Source organism: Antechinus flavipes, chromosome 1 (genome assembly GCF_016432865.1).
Source record: "Antechinus flavipes isolate AdamAnt ecotype Samford, QLD, Australia chromosome 1, AdamAnt_v2, whole genome shotgun sequence".
NCBI classification, from domain to species: domain Eukaryota; kingdom Metazoa; phylum Chordata; class Mammalia; order Dasyuromorphia; family Dasyuridae; genus Antechinus; species Antechinus flavipes.
In genome coordinates this window covers 150,266,466-150,289,948 of record NC_067398.1, presented here as the reverse complement: position 1 = coordinate 150,289,948, position 23,483 = coordinate 150,266,466, and the positions used below count along the sequence as shown (strand labels likewise).

The 23,483-nt window shown below is 34.1% G+C and overlaps 2 protein-coding genes across 5 annotated transcripts in view; both read right to left on the bottom strand.

Moving 5' to 3' along the window:
• The window catches only part of TRAPPC13 (trafficking protein particle complex subunit 13), a 36,906-nt gene extending 13,582 nt beyond the window's left edge, over positions 1–23,324 (bottom strand). For all 4 annotated transcript variants that reach the window (XM_051991296.1, XM_051991299.1, XM_051991306.1 and 1 more), the window contains exons 1-6: positions 23,240–23,324; positions 15,558–15,626; positions 14,438–14,537; positions 7,196–7,280; positions 2,030–2,157; positions 571–643 (exon numbers count right to left, since the gene is read on the bottom strand). In XM_051991296.1, the coding sequence (XP_051847256.1) occupies positions 571–643; positions 2,030–2,157; positions 7,196–7,280; positions 14,438–14,537; positions 15,558–15,626; positions 23,240–23,285 (501 nt within the window). In that variant the 5' untranslated portion in view covers positions 23,286–23,324. The remainder of the gene's footprint in view (positions 1–570; positions 644–2,029; positions 2,158–7,195; positions 7,281–14,437; positions 14,538–15,557; positions 15,627–23,239) is intronic.
• SHLD3 (shieldin complex subunit 3) lies at positions 19,086–23,326 on the bottom strand. Its single transcript, XM_051991370.1, has 2 exons — positions 23,240–23,326; positions 19,086–20,232 (listed from the first exon to the last, which is right to left on the bottom strand). The coding sequence occupies exon 2, from the start codon at positions 20,101–20,103 to the stop codon at positions 19,351–19,353; it is 753 nt and encodes a 250-aa protein (XP_051847330.1). The 5' UTR covers positions 20,104–20,232; positions 23,240–23,326; the 3' UTR covers positions 19,086–19,350.
• Between the last annotated feature and the right edge of the window lie 157 nt (positions 23,327–23,483).

Genomic DNA, 23,483 nt, shown 5'->3' with positions numbered 1-23,483 from the left:
AATAAAAAAGGCTCTTAGGAGGATTGAAAACAAAAATCCCGAGTAAATACTGTTAAAATTTGGTCATTATTTCACTTCTTTATAGTGAAAAGATGTATATATTTGTCCAGCAGATGCTTTAGCAAATTAATGGCAAATATCTTTCCTATTGTGTTGATTTTCTTTTTATGGTCAGGCCTCCAAAAACATTAGTGGAACTGAAAAATATCAATATTTTAAAATGGTTTTCTAGAAATTAAAACAGAAAAGTTAAACATATTAAACTCATTTGATCTGGATCATTCTTTATGCTACATTCTGTAGTATCCACATTTGTCACAAATATTCAATCAAGAACTCCCAAGTTTGGGTGAAAATTTCAAAAGTTTCCCTATAAAATTATTGCTCATGCTACTGTTTTTTGTTCAACTTAATTTAATCCTATTTTCTTTTCAGTTTTGAATAGGCCTGAAAGCTACTCACTTAGTTTTGAACACGTCTACATTCACAGCAGAGTGACAGGGTTTATACAATATGAAATAAGTAACAGCATCTTGTGCCTAAATAGTTTATTTTACTTAAATGCAATACCTGAAATTTGAAGAATTTCCTAAAGTACATCTTTTCTCCACTCTGAGTAGTATAGCTGACTGCACACACCAAGCTGAAATAGACAGAGGCTTGCTTTAATCATTCTGAATCACTTCCAACTGTGTGGTTCTCAATATCACTTCTAAAATGTAGAGAATATATGCAACACTGCTATCCTAATCATAGTTTGTGATATCTACTGTAAAATCTCCAACATTCTTGATTTATAAAAGCCAACATCAAAGAATGATGGTAACTTAGATGCCAGTCAAATTTTTCATTTTATAAGAGGAAAAAAGGCTTATTCAGGTGAATAATTTGCCTAAGATAATACAGTAAAGATCTCAAACTTCAACAATCAGGATTTTATTTCATACAAATTTTTTTGTTTAGTGAGATGCTATTTTCTATATATCAACAACTACTTTATAAAGTATAACAACAGTGTCATTTGAAAAGTTAGGTACAAAAAGACTCTGAAAATGGCCATAATTCCTTGCTTTAGTTAAGAATTAAAACATTAAAAAGAACAATGTTTAATCATGTTTTTAACCAAACCTAAAGGGCTCAAATTTTTAAAAAGAAAACTAACATTAATAATTAGTTAGACTTTTGCCTCAGAGCAAAAAGAAATGTTTATCTATACACACAGGCACAAAAGAGGCAAAGGTTATAAAGTAAAGTGGCCTTCAGAGCTTGCCTCTGTTTGATTTTACACTGCTGTTTTTATTGGTTAGATGTTTTGTTTTTGAATCAGGCTTTAATATGTCTATTTCAAGGTAACAGCCATGCATAGCGATAATTAGCATTTTACAAAGCTTTCAAAAGATTTGAATTAAGTGTTGTCTTACATCTCTGCTTCAAACTAGTATTACCTCTATGAAGAACTGAACATAACAGTGAATTAATCCCAAAGTTAATAGGGCATATAGCGATTAGCATCTCAAAAATGTGGCAAGGTTTTTGCTTCTTCTATTAGTGCTACTTAAGAGGAAAAAGTAGGGTAGGTCAGGGTCTTTAGGGAAGGTAGTTTTGGTTACAGCTCATTAAATTGCTAATACACAATTTCTTAAGTGTTCCTCAGGAATGATTTAAATGTTAATGATTAAAAATTTTAAAATGTTGCTTATAAGCTCAGGCTATAGGTTTTGTGAAGACTAGAATTGTCTGATTCTTATTTGCATCCCTCACAATATCACACTTGTTCAAAACAGGTATTTTTCTGACTTCCTACCTTGCTACAATTCAGATTTTCTCCTGAGGTAGTTTTCAGATAGATTTCTAAGTGATTACAAAAATGCAGTTAGAGGTATTAACTCTTAACACATAACAAAACACTATTTTAGACATATAAGGTAAAAGTATTACAAAAAAATTTTAATGACACATAAATATATATATCTCTCTATATATGTATATAGATATAAACAGACATAGATTGTGTTTAAATGTTCCTTACATATGTGTTCCAATTTCTTTCACTTCATGGTGGATGACATCATCAATACAACAATCAGATTTAAGTTCTGCAACTGTAGCATTGGAAGCGGAAAGATTTAACCGTTGAGAACTTGTCTGAAGATCAGCCTTGAAAGAGGAAGAAAAATCTTAGAAGACAGTGTGCAACTTTAAGAGAATTTCAACTTCTAAAAATGATTTAGAACAAATATTCTAAAAGGATTGTATTTTTAATCAATATAAAGTGAAAGTCAGATTTGCCAGAACTAGATTACTTTATTGGGGATTAGATTTCTCAATTATTTTTAAAGAAAAATCCTTTATATGTACACACACCAATACTGATTAATATACTCAAAGTTAAAATGTAATGGACAAATATTTATCTCTTGGTATTATGGTGTGGAACAGAGTCAAATAGCAGAAATGACAATCCCTGACCTTCAAGAGCTCACTACCTAGTTTGAGAGGCTAAGGCTTGAACACATAAAAAATTGAACAAAAGATGGATCAAATTATTTTCTATAAACATTTTCCAATTTTTTTGGTTGTCCAGAAATTTTTTAATGTAGTCATGCCCATCTATCTGCTCTTACTAATTTTCTTCAAGTATTAAATTCAAAGAAGTTCATTTGCTCTGCAGAGCAAAATAGATTTGAGAAGAATCCAAGCGAGGTTTCAAATAAGTAATTACCAAATGAATCAGAGACAAAAGTGCCAGACTGCTTCAGAAAATAAAAGAAAAATTCTGGCAAAGGTGGTAATGGAAAGCTTTTGAGTTTTCTTTTGAAGACTGAGTAGGATGTAGATGGGTGGAAGAGGGTGGGCAGAACAAGAAGTAAAATTAAAGGGAAAAACGTGGTATGTTTTGGAGGATGAGGACTAAGCCAGCTGGGTAGAAGTAGAGGTATTATGGAGGAGAGAAATAGGAAAAAAAAAAAAAGAAAAAAAGGAAATGATTATCAGACTATAAAGGCAGTCTAACTATAAACAAATCTGTATTGAAGGAAATCCTGATTTTATGTTCCTGACTTATTTATATTTGATTACTATTGTGTCCTTTGGAAATAATGAGAATTTTCAAAAATAATAACAGCTGATGTTTACAAAGCACTCTCAGGTTTGTTTAATGCTGTACATATACATCATATTTAATTTAAAATAAAAAATAGTGCTAGTTTTTAAAAATGAATTAAATGTTTTGGAAACCTACCACTAAACATCAAAACCAAGAAAGTTACCAGCTACTTGTTAACTGTCAAACTAATCCATTTCACCACAGAGTTTCAACATGTTTTAAATTTCTCCTCTATATTTCCATCAGAGTTCATTCACTCTCAATTGATTTTATTCAAATGGTCTTAGTGTGCATTCTTTTCTTCTGAGACTTTTTTTTTTTTGCTCTGTAGTTCTCATTACTCAGTCTTAATTGCATTACAATATTTTACTACATTAATGTGGTGCCATTTAACTGTTCCCCTATTGTTGTTGAGTTATTTAGGTTGTGAATGGTAAATTGCTTTTCTCATGTAATACTGCTATGAAAATTTTTGAACAGACAGCTCTTTTGTTTTTGTTAACATTTTCAGTTACACTCTTAAAACAACTTAATTACATGGTCAAATAATTTTTTTAGGGGGTGAAGGATTAATTTTTGTGGGCTATTACTAGATTGCCTTATCAACTACGAAATGTAAGGTATCATTGTGGCTTTTTAACATATCTGTGTATATTTTAATTGTTCAATTTTTATCATTATATTTGCTATAAATACTTTTTCCAATCTTTTTTGTTGTACAGAAATTTTTTAATACAGTCAAGCATATCTTTCTCCAACTAACTTTCTTCAAGTATTAAATTCAAAAAAGTTCACTTGCCCTCCACAAATAAATACTTTATTCTATTTTTTCACATATTCTTCATAGTTTTTAAAGGTTTAAATCTTTTATCCAACTGGAATTTGCTGGGTAAATGATGAAAAATGTGGATTCAAATCCAACCAACTTCTCAAGTAAATAATCCTTCCCTCAGTTGTTATTTTCTAAGGGTTCATAAAGTCTCCTCTTTTGTATGTATTTGATTAGATATCTGGTATTTTCATTCTACTCCATTGATTTATTACTCTATTTTTTCTGTACCGTGAGGTAGTAGACACTACTTTGAAATAATGTCTTAAGTCTGTAAGTCTATTATTACCTCACTTCTGAGTTAGCACAATTATTTCCTTGCTGGCCCTTTCACTCTCCAAATAAAACCACTGACAAAATGATTTTTCTTTTCTATTTTTTTCTGTCTAATTGTAGTTAATTTATTTATTTTTAATACACATTGCTTTATGAATCATTTTGGGAGAGAAAAATCAGAACAAAAAGAAAAAACTATGGGAGGGATTTAAAAAAAAAAAAAACCCAGAAAAAAGAAGTGAACATAGCATGTGTTGTTTTACATTCAGTCTTCTTAGATCTTTTTCTGGATGCAGATAGTATTTTCTGTCCAGAGTCTATTGAAAAAAGAACTAAACCATTCACAGTTGATTGTTGCATACAAAATGACTTTTCTTTCTTTTTTCTTTTTTGTGGAGGCAACTGAGATTAAGTGACTTGCCCAGGGTCACACAGTTAGGAAGTGTTAAGTGATTGAGATCAGATTTGAACTTGTCCTCTTGACTGGTGCTCTATCTACAGCACCACCTAGCGGCCCCAAAATGATTTTTACTAAAACATTTCTTTGTATACATTACCCTTTTTGCCAGAATCTTTTGGTTATCCAATGCCTATAACATGAAGTTCTGATACATCCTGTGTCTTAAGAGGTTTTCATACCTGTTACACCTCAAGAAAACAAATGACCTGCCTTGCATCTTATCTTTTTTTACATGTATGATTTATTCATTTTAAAAGAATTAAAATATAATAAACACCATCACATTATGAATTAAGTCTTTCTTTGAAGACTCTGAAGCCACTTCATGATCTTGCAAGGGCCTTAAAGGCATCATACTGAATATTAATTCATTGTACATATGAATTGGGAAAATTTTATTTAATAATATCCAGGATAAAAACAAGCCTCTCTCTCTTAATTTTTTCCCAGTTACTCTATCATTTATCTTTAACTCACCTAACTACCCATCCATCTTGGTCCTTCCTCTTTGTGAATTAAAGAAGGGACAGGCAAAGAAACTTCCCTAGAATTTTAAAAGTTCCTCTCTTTGTGCCCTTAGGTCTCATACCAACAAGCATGTCCAAAAGATTTCCTTCTTGATTTTTTAAGGTAATGACTTATTTATTTATGTATTTACTAAAAAGAATTCATTTATTATCTTCTTCCTTCCTCTGTTCCAAACACACAAACTGGGTCTCCTTTGTGACTTTGTAATTTCAATTAACAAGTGACCTTGTGGGAAAGAGACTGGGACTTAAAAAATTTCAAACCCAGCCACACCTGAGCTGTTCCTTCCTAACTCTCCAATATGCTACACTGTTTAAGTGACAGCCTTCTTAAATTCCTCTCCCTGAATTGCTGCCACAAATCCTTTTGTATCTCATATTACCAAAGGCCACTGAGGCATAATTACAAGTACTGCCTAGTCATATCACGATGCAGAACATGCACTTCAGAGTCCTACATAGTGCCAAGTATTTAAACTAGTCTTTCCTAATAACTGAAATAACTAGAGGTTATTTCAGAATCCTGGGTGCTTTGTGTGTGAATAGATCATTACAAAAACTATACCCTGCTCTTACTCCTACCCCTTCCACCCAGATACTCAATAGCAAGTCTTTGCCATTGGATTGTTTTATTCGATGTATTTGTATCCTCGGTGTCTGCCAATTTAATTGGTTAAAAAAAATTTTTTTTATTGGATATATAATTTTTATTATTTTTTTAAATTTAATTTTATTTAATAATAACTTTGTATTGACAGAATCCATGCCAGGGTAATTTTTTTACAACATTATCCCTTGCACTCGCTTATGTTTCGTTTTTTCCCATCCCTCCTTCCACCCCCCCCCCCAAGATGGCAAGCAGTCCTATATATGTTAAATATGTTGCAGTATATCCTAGACACAATACATATTTGCAGAACCGAACAGTTCTCCTGTTGCACAGGGAGAATTGGATTCAGAAGGTAAAAATAACTCGGGAAGAAAATAAAAAATGCAAATAGTTCACATTCATTTCCCAGTGTTCCTTCTTTGGGTGTGGCTGTTTCTGTCCATCATTTATCCATTGAAACTCAATTGGTTAAAATTTAATTTAGTTAAACGCTCTTGGGTTGAGGCAGCAGATCCTAACCTATAGAAAGGAGGTCATATCTGGTGTAGGATACCCAGAAATAGTAGAATGAACATTAGACTGGATGTCAGCAGAGTTAGGTTGAAACTCAGCTCTGCTAGCTATGTGACCTTAGATGAGATATAATGAAGATTCTTTTCAGATCTCTGTTTCTTCATCTGTAAAATCTGTAAGGAATTGGGACTATTTGATTTTTACAGTTGCTTCTGCCTCTAACCTTCTTTGACTATCATTATTTTCCTTATGTGTATGTAGGAAGATGAGGTTCCTTGGTTGGTGTTTTTATTCTAATAAAGATTGAGGAATGGGTTGTGGTGGGCTAGAGGTCTGGAAGGAAAGATGGTTTAGAGATAATTAACTGGAATTGGTCCCTAAATTCCTGTCTGAAATACAACTTTCTGAGACCCAACCTTCAGTCAACAGAACAGAAAAGAGACCCAAGGAGGGGTGGGAGAACTCACGCTATCAAAGGGATTGCTGCAATTTTTCTCCTATTTTCTGGAAAGTCTTTTTTATCTCTCATATATTTACCTAAGTCAATCCTTCCAAGTCCAGATTAAGTCCTACTTCCAAATACCTAAATTCCCCAAACTACAAAGAAACCTTGCTGCTTGCCCAAAGTCATTTACCATCTTGAGGCAGTGTTGAGGCTCAAAATCAGATCATCCATGCCCAATGCAACAAATCGTCTACTGCGACACAGTGTCCTCTGGAAGCTTCCTTTATGAATCAATCCCTAACTTTTTTTTTTAAAGTCTGGCATATTGAATTTCTAAAGTATACCAATAATAAAGGAAACAGGTAGTTGATGAAAAGGCAGGAAAATATACTCTTACTCAGAAACATTCAGAATCAAAATGTTACTTACCTTTACCAATATGTCCTTTACAATCTGGTTGCTATCATTATGAACACTGATATAACTGGAAAAGGTTTCTCCCAAAAATATGTTTCTGTCCGAAAGAAAACCATCATTTAGAAAGTAATCTGCTTCAGCCAAGTATGAGTACATCACCCTGAGGAGTACTGAAATCTTCACTTGGACAGGATCCATCACATCTCATGCCTTAAGGGATGGTGGCCACAAACACTGCTGCTAAATTCATTTATTTCCTAGTGCCATGTAAAATATTGAGATAATCTATGAAATGTTATAGAGTCCCTACCAAAAGTTAAAAAGTTTCCTGCCAACTGTCCTGTGACATTGTCTGAAAGGGATGGAAAAGCAAAGGTTTTTTTTTGGTTTTTTTTGTTTTTTTTTTTGAGATGATTTTAAGCCTCTACTAAGTTACTGAGCTTTAATGAATAATTTATATTTTACTTAATCTTTGAGTAAAATTTTGTCCAATAAAAATAAAATTGGTTTTTTCATTTTTTCCCTTGAATATAAATCTAAGTTTTCCACTAATAACTCTATTCTGATACTTTTTTTTAATACTTTAAACCAAGACAATAAGCATATTTTAAGCACTTATCATATGCCAGGTAGCACTTAGCATAGGCTAAGTATTGGAGACAAAAAACCAACCAACAAATAAAAAACCACAGTGAAGAGGGAGAGTATTCCAAGTGCAACAGTCAGTCAATGCAAATGCCCAGTGGTAGATTGTTTCTAACAAGGAACATGAAGCAGGCCAGTGTGACTGCATGGACGTAAAGTCCAAGTGCCTGTTTGTGAACTCTGAAATTTTTCTCTCTCTGCCTTTGCAGCCCCAAACCCTGTTCTCTGTGTTCACCATGACCTTCCTGTCTTCACTTCTTTCCCAAGCCATACTGCCTGCACTAGGTGATTTTCTTTCCTTCCCCACCTTGACCTCTGAGGGAAGCAGTTCAACTCTACAGTGTCCTCTTCTCTCAAATTCCTTGCTCCCTCATCTTATCAAACAGCTTGTTCTGCCAGGCTTCAGTCTGGGAATATTTTAGCCATTTCTGCCTTCATTCCTTATCAAGGGCCACTAAACAAAGCTGGAGAAAATCATGACACTATGCTGACTGAATCAACAACAAATTTAAGTTCTGTGAATCTCAACTGGACCCTCACTGCTGCAAAATAATCCTTCATCTCATTAATACACTAATCCAAACCTTTTCATCCTCAAAGCTTCATATCTCCTCTTTCCCTCAACCTCTCCAGTAGGAAACCCTACTTCATATTTCACTCACAAAGAGCTCTTCTTGCCCTCTCCTAATCTCTCATCACTTACTATATCTTCAGATATCCCTCCCTTCACATCTGGGGGAGGGGGGAGGGGAGGTATCCCTTCTCCTTGCTAAGACAAACACCTCTACAAGTATCTTTGATCTCATTATATCTCATCTACTCCAGCAGGTTAGCCCCTTCTATCAATCTTAAAATCTCATTTATCTTCACTCTTTTTTTGTCTACTATTTTCCTACTGCCTAGAACTATGCCCACATCTCTCCTATTGTTAAAAAACCTCACTTGGGTCATCCATTCCAGATAGTTACTGCCTCATTTCTCCTCCTTTCTGTAGCTTAACTACCCAAAGAGGACAATTAATGATACCAATTCCCTTCCTCTTATCTCTTAACTCTTTATAGCCTGCTTATTACATTATTCAACTGAAACTGCTATTGTCAAAGCAGTGATGTGCTGGTAAACTATTCAACAAACAGTTCTCGGGAAAAAAAATAAGCCATGACATTTTAAAGTTTAATCTGAATGATTATTTTTTAAAAAAATTTATTGTATTTGAAAAAATAGTAAGAAAAAAGAAAAACAGAAAAGAAATACAAAATAAAAGAGAACACTGTCACGTACCCAGCTGAACATCAGGGATGATTTAAAATATATAACAACAAATTAACAGATCAAGAAAGTATATATATTAGAAGAAATTATATTCATGAATATCCATTTTTTCTTTACTTCCTTGCAAATTGTTCTTTCGTTCTCTGTTGTTCAGCTTTTTTTTTTTTTTTGCTTTATTCTTGTTTCCTCCTTTCCCCCACCTCAATTATTCTCAAGCTACAAATAAGAAAATTTATTTATGTATATATATGTAGATTTATACATACACACATACATATACTCCCAGGCACACCACATATACAAATCATTCCTATCCCTTCTGACTTTCATTAAATTCTGCTCTATAACTTGGCTTACTATTACTTAAACTCACCCCCCCCCCCCATCCAAGGCTCCCTCCCTTGTTTTTTTCCCCTCACCCTTAGCTTCCCCATCTGCCCATTTCTCCCCTTATCTCTTTATAGATTTTGGAGGGTACTATACCTTTCATGGTATATATGTAGTATTGCCTATTGAATCCATTCCCAATATGAATAGATTTTCAGAACTATGAGCCTTCCTTCCCCTTCTAATGCCTGTGTGTCTGTTCTTCTTCTGTACCTCATTTGTCTATCATGATTACTTTTTTTACCTTAATTCTGTCAATCTTTCTTTTGAACTACCCTATTGTTGATGTGAATCTTAAACATATAGTATATACTTCCTGTGTAAAAAAAAAAAAAATTTGACTATGTTCAAAGAGTTTGTCCATGTTGAGTTTCTCAAAACTTATCTTTGATATTGGCTCTCTATATTAAATTTTTTGTTAAATTTGGGTTTGTTTGATACAAAGTCCTGAAAATCTTCATGTTCATTCAATGTCCATTTTTTTTCTCATTCAAAATCACAGATATGATATTTTTGGCTGCAAGACCTGGTTCTTTTGATTGTTGGTATGATGGATGATTCTAGGACCTGCAGTCCTTTATTGTGGATGCTGATTTAGTCTTGTATAATTCTAATTATAGCTCCAGCATACTTGAATTGATTTTTCTTTTTGCTTGCAAAATTTTCTCTTTGATCTGGGGATTTTGAAAATTGGCAATAATATTCCTGTATTCTCCACAAAAGATCTCTTTGAGGTAGTGATAGGTGGATTTTTTCTATTTCTACTTTCCCCTCATGTTCTATCACTCTAGGAAAATTTTCTTGGATCATTTCCTACATTATTGTGTCATGGTTCTCTTTTTAGTCACAACTTTCTGGCAGTCCAATTATTCTTATATGTCATTTTTCTTATTAGAGGTTTCATATTCTATTTTATTTACTCATTCTTTATGTTTTGTTATTTCCTGGTTTCTCATAGCTTCACTAGCTTTCCTTTGTCTGATTCTAACTTTCAAAGAATTATTTTAATCTTTGAGACTCTGTGCTTCCTTTTCTAGTTGGCTATTTTTTTTCATAATCTTGTTTTTCTTGAATGATTTTTATTTTTAGTTACTCCTCAATGACTCATTTGATTTTTAATTTCTTTTTTTGAGTTTTTCTCTTTGGGCAGGCAACCATTTCACATTACTCTGGGGTAGAAATTTTGTTTTTACTTAAGTATCCTTCTCTGAAAATTAACCTTGCTCTTCTCTGATCCCATATTTCAATGGCAAGGTTCTTTCTTCGTTGCTGGTTCATTTTTTAAAAAAATAAACAGGTACTTAGTGTATTTACCAGTAATTGTGGGTTGGGGAGATGGTGCCTCAAGCTTCCCTTCAGTTCTCCACTCTTACTAAGAATCCCACACTAAGAGCTCCACCTTCCTGCAAATGTCCATAGCCAGCAGTGTCCCTGCCCCAGTGCTTCTATATTCATAGGGTGCTGGTTTTCTCTCACCCAGGGCCACATCTCAGCAGCACAATTGGGCCTGGTGTTCCCAATCTGCCAAGATTCACAAGTCCTCTCCAACTCAGATCCCAACTGGACAAACAGTCTGGGAGCTTTAAATCTTTGTGATTCCTGCTGAAGTTGCAGTCACACCTAGCTAGCCGGAGGAATACCCACTAGATACGGAGCTAGCTCAAAGGTGTTTGCACTTTGGACAGGTTAATTCCTAGTTAAAGGTATTTCTTCAGATCTTCATGGTTGTATCAGGAAGACCCATGTTCTGCAATAAATGTTTTTGATTTTTCACCACTCTATGTTTACCCTGAGGCACCAATGTGTTCTATCTGAGGGGGAAAATCAGGAGAACTTGAAATTTACTAACCCATTCCATCACCTTCCCAGAATTCTCCTAATCTAAAAGATTAATCTTTCCTTCTTCACTTTCATAAGTTCAGACAATCAACAAAAAAATAAATCAAGCCCTGGCTACCAAAGTGAAACCTTACATTAAAATTAAATAATTCATTTGGTTTGAGTTGACCCCTAACACTCTCATTGTCTAAAGTTAAATGAAAAATATAAAGGCCTTTTTTCAATTCTCTGCAGTCTTTCACACAATCAATTGTTGGAATCCTTACTAACTGCTAACTAATTAGAGTTGATCTAATCTTACAAGAAGATGTTTTGGGCAGAACCTGAAACAAGGTACTAAGTAGAACTAATTAATACAAGGCTTGTGTTCACACCTTTACTCATTGGAGTTCAATGAGTTCATACCTCCCTTGAAGCTCTTTGGGCCAGAGAGCACTATGGGGGAAAACCCATAATCCCTCTCTCTGGAAGGAGCATAAATAGGCCAATGGGCCAGTCGAGGAAGTTCTTCAGAGAGTGAAGAAGCTACAAGTCAAGATTTCGCCGGAATGACATGAAGAGTAGAGCTGGCTGGAGGCTGAAGAAAGCAGAGGCAGAGGCTGAAGGACCAGACCTTTGGATTTAAAGACATTCGGAGAGAGCTCTTGGAACTAAGCAGAGAGATAGGCCTCTAAGCTAACCAGGCTATATTGGAGATAATAAAAGATCTGAACTTTTATCACCTGGCTGCGTTTTGAGAAGAAAAAGCTCACCACATTTTGGCGCCCGAACAGGGACCGATTCAGATCCATCTGAACTAGATCACCACAATCAATCTACTTCTTTTCTTTCATACTCTCTTCTCTCTAGGTTTTCATTATTACTCTCTCCTGTTTTGCCATGTACCTGCCTAACTGCTCCCTGTTGGTTCTTCATCCCAGGTAGGCCACAAACTGTGGGTATGTGCCAAAGCTTTGTTTTGGACCTTCTCTTCTCCCTCTAGACTATTTCTAGTTCAGCTTGGTGACCTCATCAAATCCCATGGATTCAGTGACTATGCTGATGACTCTCAGATCCCTTTGCCAATCTCTAACCTCTTTTAAGATGACAAATCCCCAAATGCTCATTGGACAGTATCATAGACATTTTAAACTAAACGTGTCCAAAACTAGCCTCATGATCTTTCCATTGGAACTTTTCCCTCTTCCTAACTTCCTTTTTACTGTTGAGGGTAAACCACTATTCTTAATCAGTCAGTTCTGCAATTTTGCCTCCATGCCTTACTCCCTCATCCCAACCTATGACTAAGTTTTACCTTTACAGCATCTCTCCAATGTCCTCTGATAAAAGGCCATAACTCTGGTATAGGCCTTTCTTACTTCATACCTTGATTACGAGAGAATTCTGGCAATTCTCCTTAGCAAGTCTCTCCCTTTTCCAGTCCATTCACTTGGCTGCCAAACTGATTTTCCAAACCCCAAGTTCAACCTTGTCACTTCCCTTGTACTCTAGTGGTTATTTATGATCGCCAGGATCAAAAATAAAACTCTCTGATTTCCTCTTAAAATCCTTCAAATTCTGTCCTTTTTCTCCCTTATATTTCCCCCTTTCTCACCCATGTATTTTGCAGTCTAGAGATAAGGGCCTTTTCAAATGACATCTGAGATTTTGACTCCAGGCATTTTCACTGGCGGGCTCCATGTTTCCTACTTTCTGCCTTCTGGCTATAAGTCTTAGTGGGGAACCTGTCCTTTTCTTCCTTAATATTGGTGCTTTCCCTGAAATGATTTCCATTTGCATTGTTTTGTTTTGTTTTTTGCTCCCTTACCTCCTATTAAGAATGTGAACTCCTTGATTTGGGGGTAGGGAATAAGGGGAAGTTGTTCTTTGCACCTGGCAAACAATGGTATGCACATGGTGTTTAATAAATGCTGTTATTACTGCTTGTTGCTGAAGACTGACTAGGAAGGGAGAAAAGAGCTAGATCGTAAAAAGCTTTAAAATCCAAACAGTGAACTTTACATTTGATCCTAGAAGCAAAAGAAAGCCATTAAAGTTTATTGAAAAGGAGATGACATGATCTGACCTGCACTTTAGAAAAATTATTTTGGCAGCTGAGTGGAGAATAGATTGGAGAGAAGAGGGAATAATGGAGGCCAGTTAGGCAGGTACCAATTAGAAGGCTACTGAAATTATCTAGATGAGAGGTGAAGTGGGCCAGATTTATATAGATCACTGTGTAAATGGAGTGAAAGATGAAGACAACCTTGAGGTTGTGAAGTCTAGGTGACTGATGGGTGCCTTTTGACAGTAAAAGGAAAGTTAGAAAGAAGGGAAGGTTTTGGAGAAAAGAGCTATTAGGACATGCTGAGTTTAAGATGCCTATATGATATCCAGTTTGTGATGTCCAAAAGGAAATCAGTGACAGTGTGACTGTGACTGTTATTCTAGAAGGCTCTGAGCACAATAAATCTTTAGCCGGTTCTCTGAGGCAGAAAAGGTCTAATGAAGCTAAAAAAGTTTAGTGAAGCTCATTTTTAAAGACTGATGCCATAAGGAGGTGGATTTTGGAGGTCATGGTTATTCATGAAGGCTATTTACTACACTCTGGAAGAATTGTACTCTATCTTATATACATCTAGAACAAATGAAATGATAAGATTAAAAAAAAATTATGTTTACTTGTATCTAGAGGTACTATCTCATCATCCCATTCTATAAATCTCAACTACTTCTACAAATTTCCCAGATCAGTGTGTTCTGACATTCCCATGTTATTTGTCTCTACATTTTAATGCTATTTATTTATTTTAATATATAAATCCTGCATAAGAATGTGAATACCTTTTGGAACAAGACCATGTTTAACTAGCTTAATAATTATTGCTTTTAGACTTCACAGTGCTGCAGAGCCTACAGAGTAGAGTTTTCATGAGGTTAGCTATCCTGAATCCTAGATTACAAATGGATACTGGTGAATGCATAGTGGTGAATCTTTAGGAATAGAAATCAGTCCTAACAGATACAGGTTATTAGTATTTATTAAGGCAGGAAAACAAGAATAGTAGAACAGTTGGCAAAATTCACAAGCTAAAAATCTCTATCTACTTTATCTGAAGATATAAGTCTTACCCAAAGTTCTGAGGCAAGGTCAGCATTTCTCCAAGCATCAAAGTTTCTGCACCATTTACAGTGGAAGGATCATCTTTCATGAGCTGATTAAAGAGATCTCCTGTAGCAAGATAAAACACATTTCTAACACTGTTGTGTGTAGAAATTTAATTCAAAGAACTATCTAAGACAAGATTATCTCTGATAGGAAATTTACAAAAAAATTTTTCATACCTTTAAATGTTACTCATAAAAGACAAACCTGAATAATTTCTAGGAGAAACTATTTTCCATGTGAGACAACAGTAAGTCATGAACATTTTAGGTCTTTATCTTATCTGTTAAATAAAGGTTAATCCAAATGATTTCCAAAAGATTCAGTTGTGTTATGCTATTATTCAAACTAAAGTTTATGACACTCTTTTCTCCTAAAAAATAATGCAATCATATTCATATTTAAGATTCATGCTGTTATCATTATCCCAAGCTCTATTTATAAGCATGATATTTATCAGTCCATTTCCTATTTTGCCATGAACACTCATATACAGCTACTGACTTTTAGAAAGTTAGCATTTAAAAAACAAATTTGGTTACAAATGTTTTCTGGATTAAGTGTCCCAAAATATGTCAAAATATGACTGGTGCAAAGATCATTATAAGATTAGAGGAAATTAAATGATAATTTCTGCCTACATTCTTGATTTACATCATTCTAATTTTTAATCTTTGATATCATGTTATTTTTTTTAAAGAGGTTGGACATTTTTTATAAATGAAGACATTTCTAATGCAGAATATCATATTTTTTATGGCATAGGGTGAAAACTCAGTAGTGACCCCCAAAAGAGAAAGTTCTAGTTTTAATTCCCAAAAAGTCTTTAAATTAGAATACTTAAGGAAAATAAAAGTTTTATTATTTAATTATTATAAAATGTAAATACATATAAAAATTCAAGTCAGTTTCACATCAGCAAGCACTAGAAACTATTGATGAGGAAGCAGCTGAGGTATTGCTGCAATTAATACATAACTTGGGTGTGTAATGTTTCAATGAGGATTCAAGGACAAAATCCAAAAATGCCAGTTTTTTTAGATACAGACAGGATAAAGTGACATGCATAAATATTCTGTGGCATACCTGGTAAGTCTCTTTCTTCACATGTTACTGGAATATTGGTGAATAAAGTAGGTTTAGTCAACCTCATCACTGTAAGTTTAGAGAGAAAAAAAGAAAAAGAAAGAAAAATTTACAATGTCATTAATTCCCTGGGTTAATATTTACAAGTAATACGACTGCCATTTAACCTCAGATTTAATCCAGTTAAAACTTCTTAATGAATGAATAGCGAATTTTTGGGTAACAGTAACAAGCCAAAAATATTTCAACAGGGTAATGTACTGCATCTATTATGATGAAATTGAATATATTTTATATATACATACAGTAGATTATGCCAAAACAATAAAAAAAAAATAGAGCATAATCTTAGAAGCATCAAAATAAAGGACATGACAGTGATGTGTTCTGCTGTACAGACTACATCTCTGATCCTGTATTCAATTTTGGTTGACATCATTTTAGTAAGACATTGACAAGAGTACTAAAGGAAAACAGCATGGCAAGATGCTAGAAAACCATGCCACTTGAGGAGAGTTTGAAGGAAACAGAAGTATTAACTTGAATAAAAAAAAACTTAGTGAAAAATATAAGTTGTTTTCAAGAAATGGAAGAACACATGGAATGTGTATTCTTCTTGGTCCCATAACACAGAGGTAGGAACAATAGATTAAAGTTGCAGAGGCTGACTGAAGCTCAGTTTAAGGAACACCTAAAGTGGAATGAATGGCCTCAGGAAGGTGCAAAGTTTCCAATTTTAGAGGTCTTCACATGGGAGCAAGATGAATGATTGTCAGTTTAAGAGATGCCTTTTCTGATCAGGTTAGACTAAATTATTTCTTAGCTCCTGAGTCAAGGATTTTGTCATTTGTGCCATTTGTGGATTGGCACACCTTTATCACAGCAATAATATGCTGAAGGCAGAATGTTATAGTGGAAAAAATGCTCAAATCAAGTCACTAAATCTCCTACAGTTGCAGTTTTCTTATTTGTAAAATGGGACTTATTCACTTTTGTAAACTGAAGTCCACAAATGCTAGCTTTACATTCTTAAGTTAAAACTTGACTAAGATGTTTAATAAAAAGTAGTTTAGTCCTGTTCCCCCCAAATAGACTATGCTCCATTAGGAATCTATTCACATATTTCATTATGCCTGAAGTAGTTTCCCTTAGCTTTTAATGAAGCTCTCTTTCAAATCCTAAATAATATATAGGAAAATCTGTCAATATCAAAGGAGAAAAGATACATTGTCTTTGGGTAGAGAATTCAAATTTTAAAAACAAATTGAAAAGCTTCAAATAACATCTTTAGAAAAGCCAGAAATGTTAAAAATCCTAAATTTTTTTTTTTTTTTTGCTCTAACATTAACTTACTGATCTAGTAACACCATAAGGACAAGTTCTTCAGTCACAAATTTTTTTTTGCTCTAACATTAACTTATTGACCTAGTAATACTATAAGGAAAAGTTCTTCAGTCACACTATAGATTATTAAAGGCAATAACTTTGTGATTATATGTCCTAATCTACAGTAGGATTTAACATAGACAAGGTCCACAAGCACTGGGTTGGCACAATAACAATATTGTTTTTGCAAATAATGTCCTCCCTAACTACCTATATTTTAATATGAATTTGGTAAATATCATATCAAATGTATCCTTAAAAGATTTTCCTTGGAAATTATAGTGGGATTTACCAGATGAATGGTCATCTATAAAGTATCAGTCACCTTTATTTACTGCCACAACCTAGCATCCTGAGTATGTATGTGCTAACAGCAACAGGTTAAGATCTTGCCGAGCAAAAAGCATATACAAATTACTTTGATTTGAGGTAAAGGAAGAGTGTTACTTAGCTCCTCACTCTCTTCAAGTAATAAAAACAAGCTGTAGGGATTAAAGTATATTTCTTAAACTTTATTGTTCTCTGTTTCCCTGTGCAACATGGCTAATATGGAAATGTTTTACGTGACTTCACCTATATCATATTTCTTGTCTTACAATTGGGAAATATTTAATAAAGTAAAAAATATTTTTAAGAAGATGCAGAAAAAAAATCAGCTCTATTTTAGCTTCATATTGGCAATACAAAAACACTATTATATAAAAATTTATACCTATTAATTTGTCTGTAGGTTCAGACAGTAAACTAGGGCAGTGAATGGGAACAGTATTATATTTAGGGCAAGCAGGTCTTAGAGGTCATCTAGATTAAGTCTCTGACTTCACAGATTAGGAAACCAACGTCTAGAAAGGTTAAATACACCCAAGATCACACTGGTAATAAATAGCAGAGCCAAGATAGGAACTTCAGTTCCCTGACCACAAATTTCAGCATTCTTTCAGCATGTTGCCTCCTATATTGTTTATAAAAGTCATGCAGTTTCATGGAAAAAAAGATCATCAGTTTTAAAATAGAATTTCTCATATAAAAGTGACAAAAACCTAAATCTATTTTCCTTTCTTCATGGGATTGTATCTAATTTAGTAGCTTAAAAAACCTCTCATCAGGAAAAATATCCTGTGAATTTTAGGATATTAAGAACATATTTATTATTAAAGAGCTTTTGCTCTTAGTGTGCCATAGTGTGTAGTGACAGGTATAAATGGTTAAATTTTGATTAATCAGAATACCTCATTCTTTAATTATTTCTCTTAATTGGGGTTTTATTTCAATGAGTTGAATCTGTATTTCAAAATCTCTCAATTTCCCACAGTACTTAATACAGTGATTTGCAGAGTAGAAACTTGACAGGATTGTTGTCAAATAAAATTAGTCAAAAATAATTCAAGGACAATGAAAAATATGTTGATACTGAACACATACATTAAAAATAGTCTTATTTTAGTCACTTCAGCAGAGATGGCCAAGTTGCTGTATTGTCAAATGTGTGGATAGGAATAAACATAAGATGCCTATAAGAAGGTGACAAAGGGGAATGTTATGAAGAGTCTTAAAAAACAGTACTTTATATTTAATCTTTGAGGCAACAGAAAACTCCTAGGACTTACTGAGCTGAGGACTGACCAGTAAGGCAAACTTTAGAAAAATGTTGCTGTTAGCCAATACAGGGCTACCTGTTAGGCCACTTCAGAGGTCCAAGTAAGAGATGATCAGGGTTTGCACTAAATGGTGTTTGCATGAATGGTGGGATGGAGTCATAAAGGAAAGATGTTAGACGAAAGAAAACATCCAGATCTGACAATTGACTAGATATGTATGTTAAGTGAGAAGAGAGAAGTTGAAGATAACACTGAGGTTTCAAAGCAGGTGACTAGGAAGATAGAGGTACCTTCTAGAGCAATAGGAAAATTCAAAAGAGGGGAGGACTTTGAATCCATATTATCCTGGCTTCAAGTCTAACTCTTTATCCATTATTCCATGCTGCCTGAGATATATATCTAAGTCTAATCACTTGAAAAGCAATAAGCCATAATGAAGAATATTTTCTCTCGAAAGTTTTGACATCCAGAGGCTCTGGAATGATATATTCAGTCCTGGGAGGACTTCAAAAGAGAAATAAAGAGAAAATGACTTAGAATCCTGTTTATCTGTCAGAAGGGGTTATTTATAGAGTTCAGAATTCTTGACTTTACACACCAAAAATTGTACTCTTATCTAGCCATATGATGAAATTATTCCCCACACGATGTATTAAAATTCACAAAGCATAATAGAGAACCACAATTTTAAAGAAAATACTTCCCATTAAAGTTAAAAATAAATCCCAAAATTTATTTATCACCTATATTTCAGTGCATTCCTCACAGAGAATACAAATTTAATTCTCTGCAAAAAGAATTCATTTCTATTACATACTAAAAATCACTCCGTATTTATGTACAAATAAATTCATTTTCCCTTTAAGACCTAATCTTCCTTTAAGCAGATTACACACATATTCACAGTGCACAATGTCACAGAATACCCATATCTGGCTCACATGTCTCTGTATTGTAGCATTACAAAATGGAAGTTCATTATGCCTGATAAGTCGATTCAGTTTTATCCAAATATCTTCCAAAGTTTGGTTGTTAAAAACGGATTGTTCTATTGTCCATCTTGCTCTATATAATGAATGTAACTTTAATTTTTCTAAACTCTGTTGTAATTCTTTAGATAAAGGCAAAATATTTTTTGTAAAATTCCTGGAAACTGAAACACTCCAAGACCTTTTCAAATGCCGTTTTGCTTTTTTGGTCTGTTCATCTGGATTTCCACAACTAATCTGTTCATCCAGTATTTGGGCCCGGGTTAAACACTTCATCTTTTCCACATTTGGTTGAAACTCCAGAAGGCCCATTGTACAATCATAATTTTGAGCTTTCCTGTGATGTTCTGAAATGGTAAAGTGCTGGTCCACTTCGTTAGCTGCCTCACCAGAAATAACCGGTGGTAGTCTTTTAGGTTTGAGGGGAAGTTTTATTACATCATTTGGAAACCAAGGTATAAACCTCAATAATGGTCGAGTAGGAAATTCATTAATAGCGTCTTCTGCAACTTTGTATAATCGTGTAGGGTCACTTTCACATGGCCGGTAGTATAATACTACCTCTGTACTCATTTTGTACAAGTCCAGATACTAATAATGAGGACACAACACTTCTTGATCAAGATCCTCAGTGCTAGAACTTATTAGACTTTCTTGTCCTTCTTTCCACATTCTGCACTGATGAGAAGGAAGAAACAGGACCTAAAGCAAAAGTATTACAAAGAATAAGATACACTGGGTATCTCAAAATAGTTCATACATAAATAGGATAAAAATGAACTTGTGTACTTTATATTAGCTAGAGCAGCTACTGGTAATTATAAACTTCAAAAAGTTAAGAAAGCTTTTTAAAAATGACTTGTAAATTTTTAAATAAAATCTTTATTTTAGAAATTTAGTTTTATGTTTATCTGGAACTAAAGCAAATACATTTTAAAAAAGCAAAAAATTTAAATAGGACTGTTATATCCAAATGACTCCATACCATTATAGTGGATTACTCTGAAATAATACTAAGGATTGCTGGGATTTTAATCAGAGCTTTCCTCTGGATTAGCTGTGTAGCCTTGAACAAATTATTCAATCTCTATCTCAAAAATGAATTATGAAGTCTTCAAGTTATGATGCGATGAATTCTAATTGTATCCTTTTTTATTATTAAATATTAATCATTTAGAATATGGTAAAATATTCTTATGCAATAGTTTTAAAATTTAAACAAAAAACAAATTTTTGATTCCTAAATACTACTCTCATGTGAACTAAAGAAAAAGTTAATTTGCAAATTTATAAAGGCTAAAAGATTCCTATCAAAATGTAGAAAAATAGACTAACTTTTATTTACAAGAACTTTTTTATACTTTAAAAGTGGATTTAAGGAAAAGTAATTGTTTAGTTGTGACTGACTATGGACTATACAGTACATGAAGTGTTCTGGGCAAAGATAGATTTGCCATTTCCTTCTCCCATGTTTAAGATAAATGGAGGTTAAGTGACTTGTCCAGAAGAATTTACACAGCTACTAAGTGTCCAAGGCCAGATTTTTGAATTCAGGTCTTCCTGACTCTAGGCACAATGACTGCTCTATTAACCTAGCTACCTCTAAACAAATAGTTTTTCTGTAATTTTTGTCAACTATATTTGTGCCATTCTCAGTAACAAACATTAAATATAGATATGATTGGATACTGCATTTTAAGCAGGTTAAAATCCATTAATAATTCATAGTTGATCATTGCACACAAAATGCTTTTTCTTTTTTTTCTTTTTTTCTTTTTTTGGCTGAGGCAATTGGAGTTAAGTGATGTCACATGCTAGGAAGTGTTAAGTGTCTGAGGACAAATTTGAACTCAGGTCTTCCTGACTTCCGAGCTGGTGCTCTATCCACAATTACAGAACTTTCACTAGTAACTTGGTTTAGTCTAATTATTCTAGCTGAGGGATTTAACATATTTTGTGTCAATATTTATATTAGCAAGTTGATGAAGTTAAGTAATGCTGTACATACTCCTAAAAGCTGCCACTTTTGATTTCTGGTATTTGATTTGTTCTGGTCTGGACAGGTAAAGAGAGGAAAAATGGAGAGGGAAGAAAAAGTATGTCTATACATGTAAATATTTTTTTTTTCATTAAAGCTTTTTATTTACAAAGCATATGCATGGGTAATTTTTCCAACATTGACTCTTGCATAACCTTTTGTTGCAAATTTTCCCCTCCTTCCTCCTACCCACTTCCGGAGCAGGCAAGTAGTCCAATACATGTTAAATATGTTGAAATACATGTTAGATCCAATATATGTATACATATTTATACAATTATCTCATGTCAATATTTTATCAGGATATAATATGTATATGTTTTATTGCACTATAACATTATCTTATGAAATGCAAATAAGAAAATGTCAATTTTGTTTTCTAAAGAAAATTCACCAATCTGTAAATTGCGATTCATTTTTCACCCGAGCTACTCAGAGGGTCTCAAAATTGACTACTGTGTCAAAATTTGTTTGAAATCTTTGAGGCAGAAACAAATGCATGGGAATTAGAAGAAATCTATTCTGTGATCTGTCCATCTAAAGATTTAGGCACATGTATGATAAAAAGCCAATAAATAATTATAATCCCATAAAGGCTGATAAGGGAATAAATTCTGAAAAAAATATTCCCTATTTAAATTCTGTCAGCTTGAAAAATTAAGTCTATCAATAGACAAGGTTGGACTAGATGGCTTCTAAGGTTCTTTCAAATTTTGTACAATTATGAATGGTTACAGCCAGGGGCTGTTGCAGAAGAATAATAGGCTAGCTGGCAATATCTGTCCATTACTTCTCCATAGTGTAATTTTGATTAGTCTCCCAAAACTATCTAAAAAAGTGGTACCAAGGAGGAAGTATGACTACAATACAAAATGTATGTGCTCTACTGAAAATAAATTATCACAAACTAAACATCAATTTGTATACAGTAAAGGGAGATCAGTGAAACAGATCAATAGGAGTCCACCCAATTAAAAAATATATATATTTTTGGTGTTCCAAAAAGAAAACCAATTCTCAAAGAGTAATATTTTTGCTTAGTTTAGATCTCCACCCAGCTCCCTATATCAATTATCTGCAAAACTCAAAATTTACTAGTTTCATTCTTAACAAAATTAGCTTATAATTAACCTTTGTATTTTGAGAAGGTATTTGTGTAGGATACTTAAAATTTATCCCCTTTCGATCGCATTTAACAAATGATGTATTATAATCTAATAAATTTAACGAGTGAGACAAATTTGGGATTTATTCTGTAACTTTGTGCACTTTTGCCCTTAGGAGTAGGAACTTTGAGGTAACACTAAGTGGCTATTAAAGTTATTTTACTGAGGAATATTGAAAGCTTTCCCCAAAGCCGCCCAATGAATTAAGGAAGAAGGGAACATTTGTCTCCCAACCACCAAAAGCTTCCTATGATTTGACTCAGGAGGGAACAGAAGGGACAATGGGGTGTCTGGGATGGCTATGGCCTGGATGGGTGGCGAGACTCTGATCCACAGGACAGAGCAGGGGAATCGAGCTCCAGGTCATTCTAGGAGCCAGAGGGAGCCAGCCCCGCTCGCCACGATGGAGGCAAAAGGGATGCAGAGGATGGAAGTGAAAGGGTGGGGAAGAAAGCGTCATGTCTAAGACAGATCTCTACAACTTTTTTCTTTTCTTTTTTTTTACCTTTTAGCGCCAGTAAATGTTCCTGTTTTGGTGGGTTCACCTCCATCTCCACCGGAATCTTAGGGCTACCGACAACGGAGGCTGGCCAGGCCCATCAAACAATGCCCCACCTCCTCCAACCCGGAAGAAAACAGGAAGACGCGCGAGAAGAAGAATCACGCGTCAATCCCGTAATCTGAGGCCGGCGACTCCTAGTCACTCCCACCTTCTCCTCTCAACCTCCGCCCGGAGGAGTTCCTCCGCG

Excerpts from the sequence above, each read along its gene's own strand:
- SHLD3 (XM_051991370.1), bottom strand. The coding sequence starts at position 20,103 with ATGAGTACAGAGGTAGTATTATACTACCGGCCATGTGAAAGTGACCCT.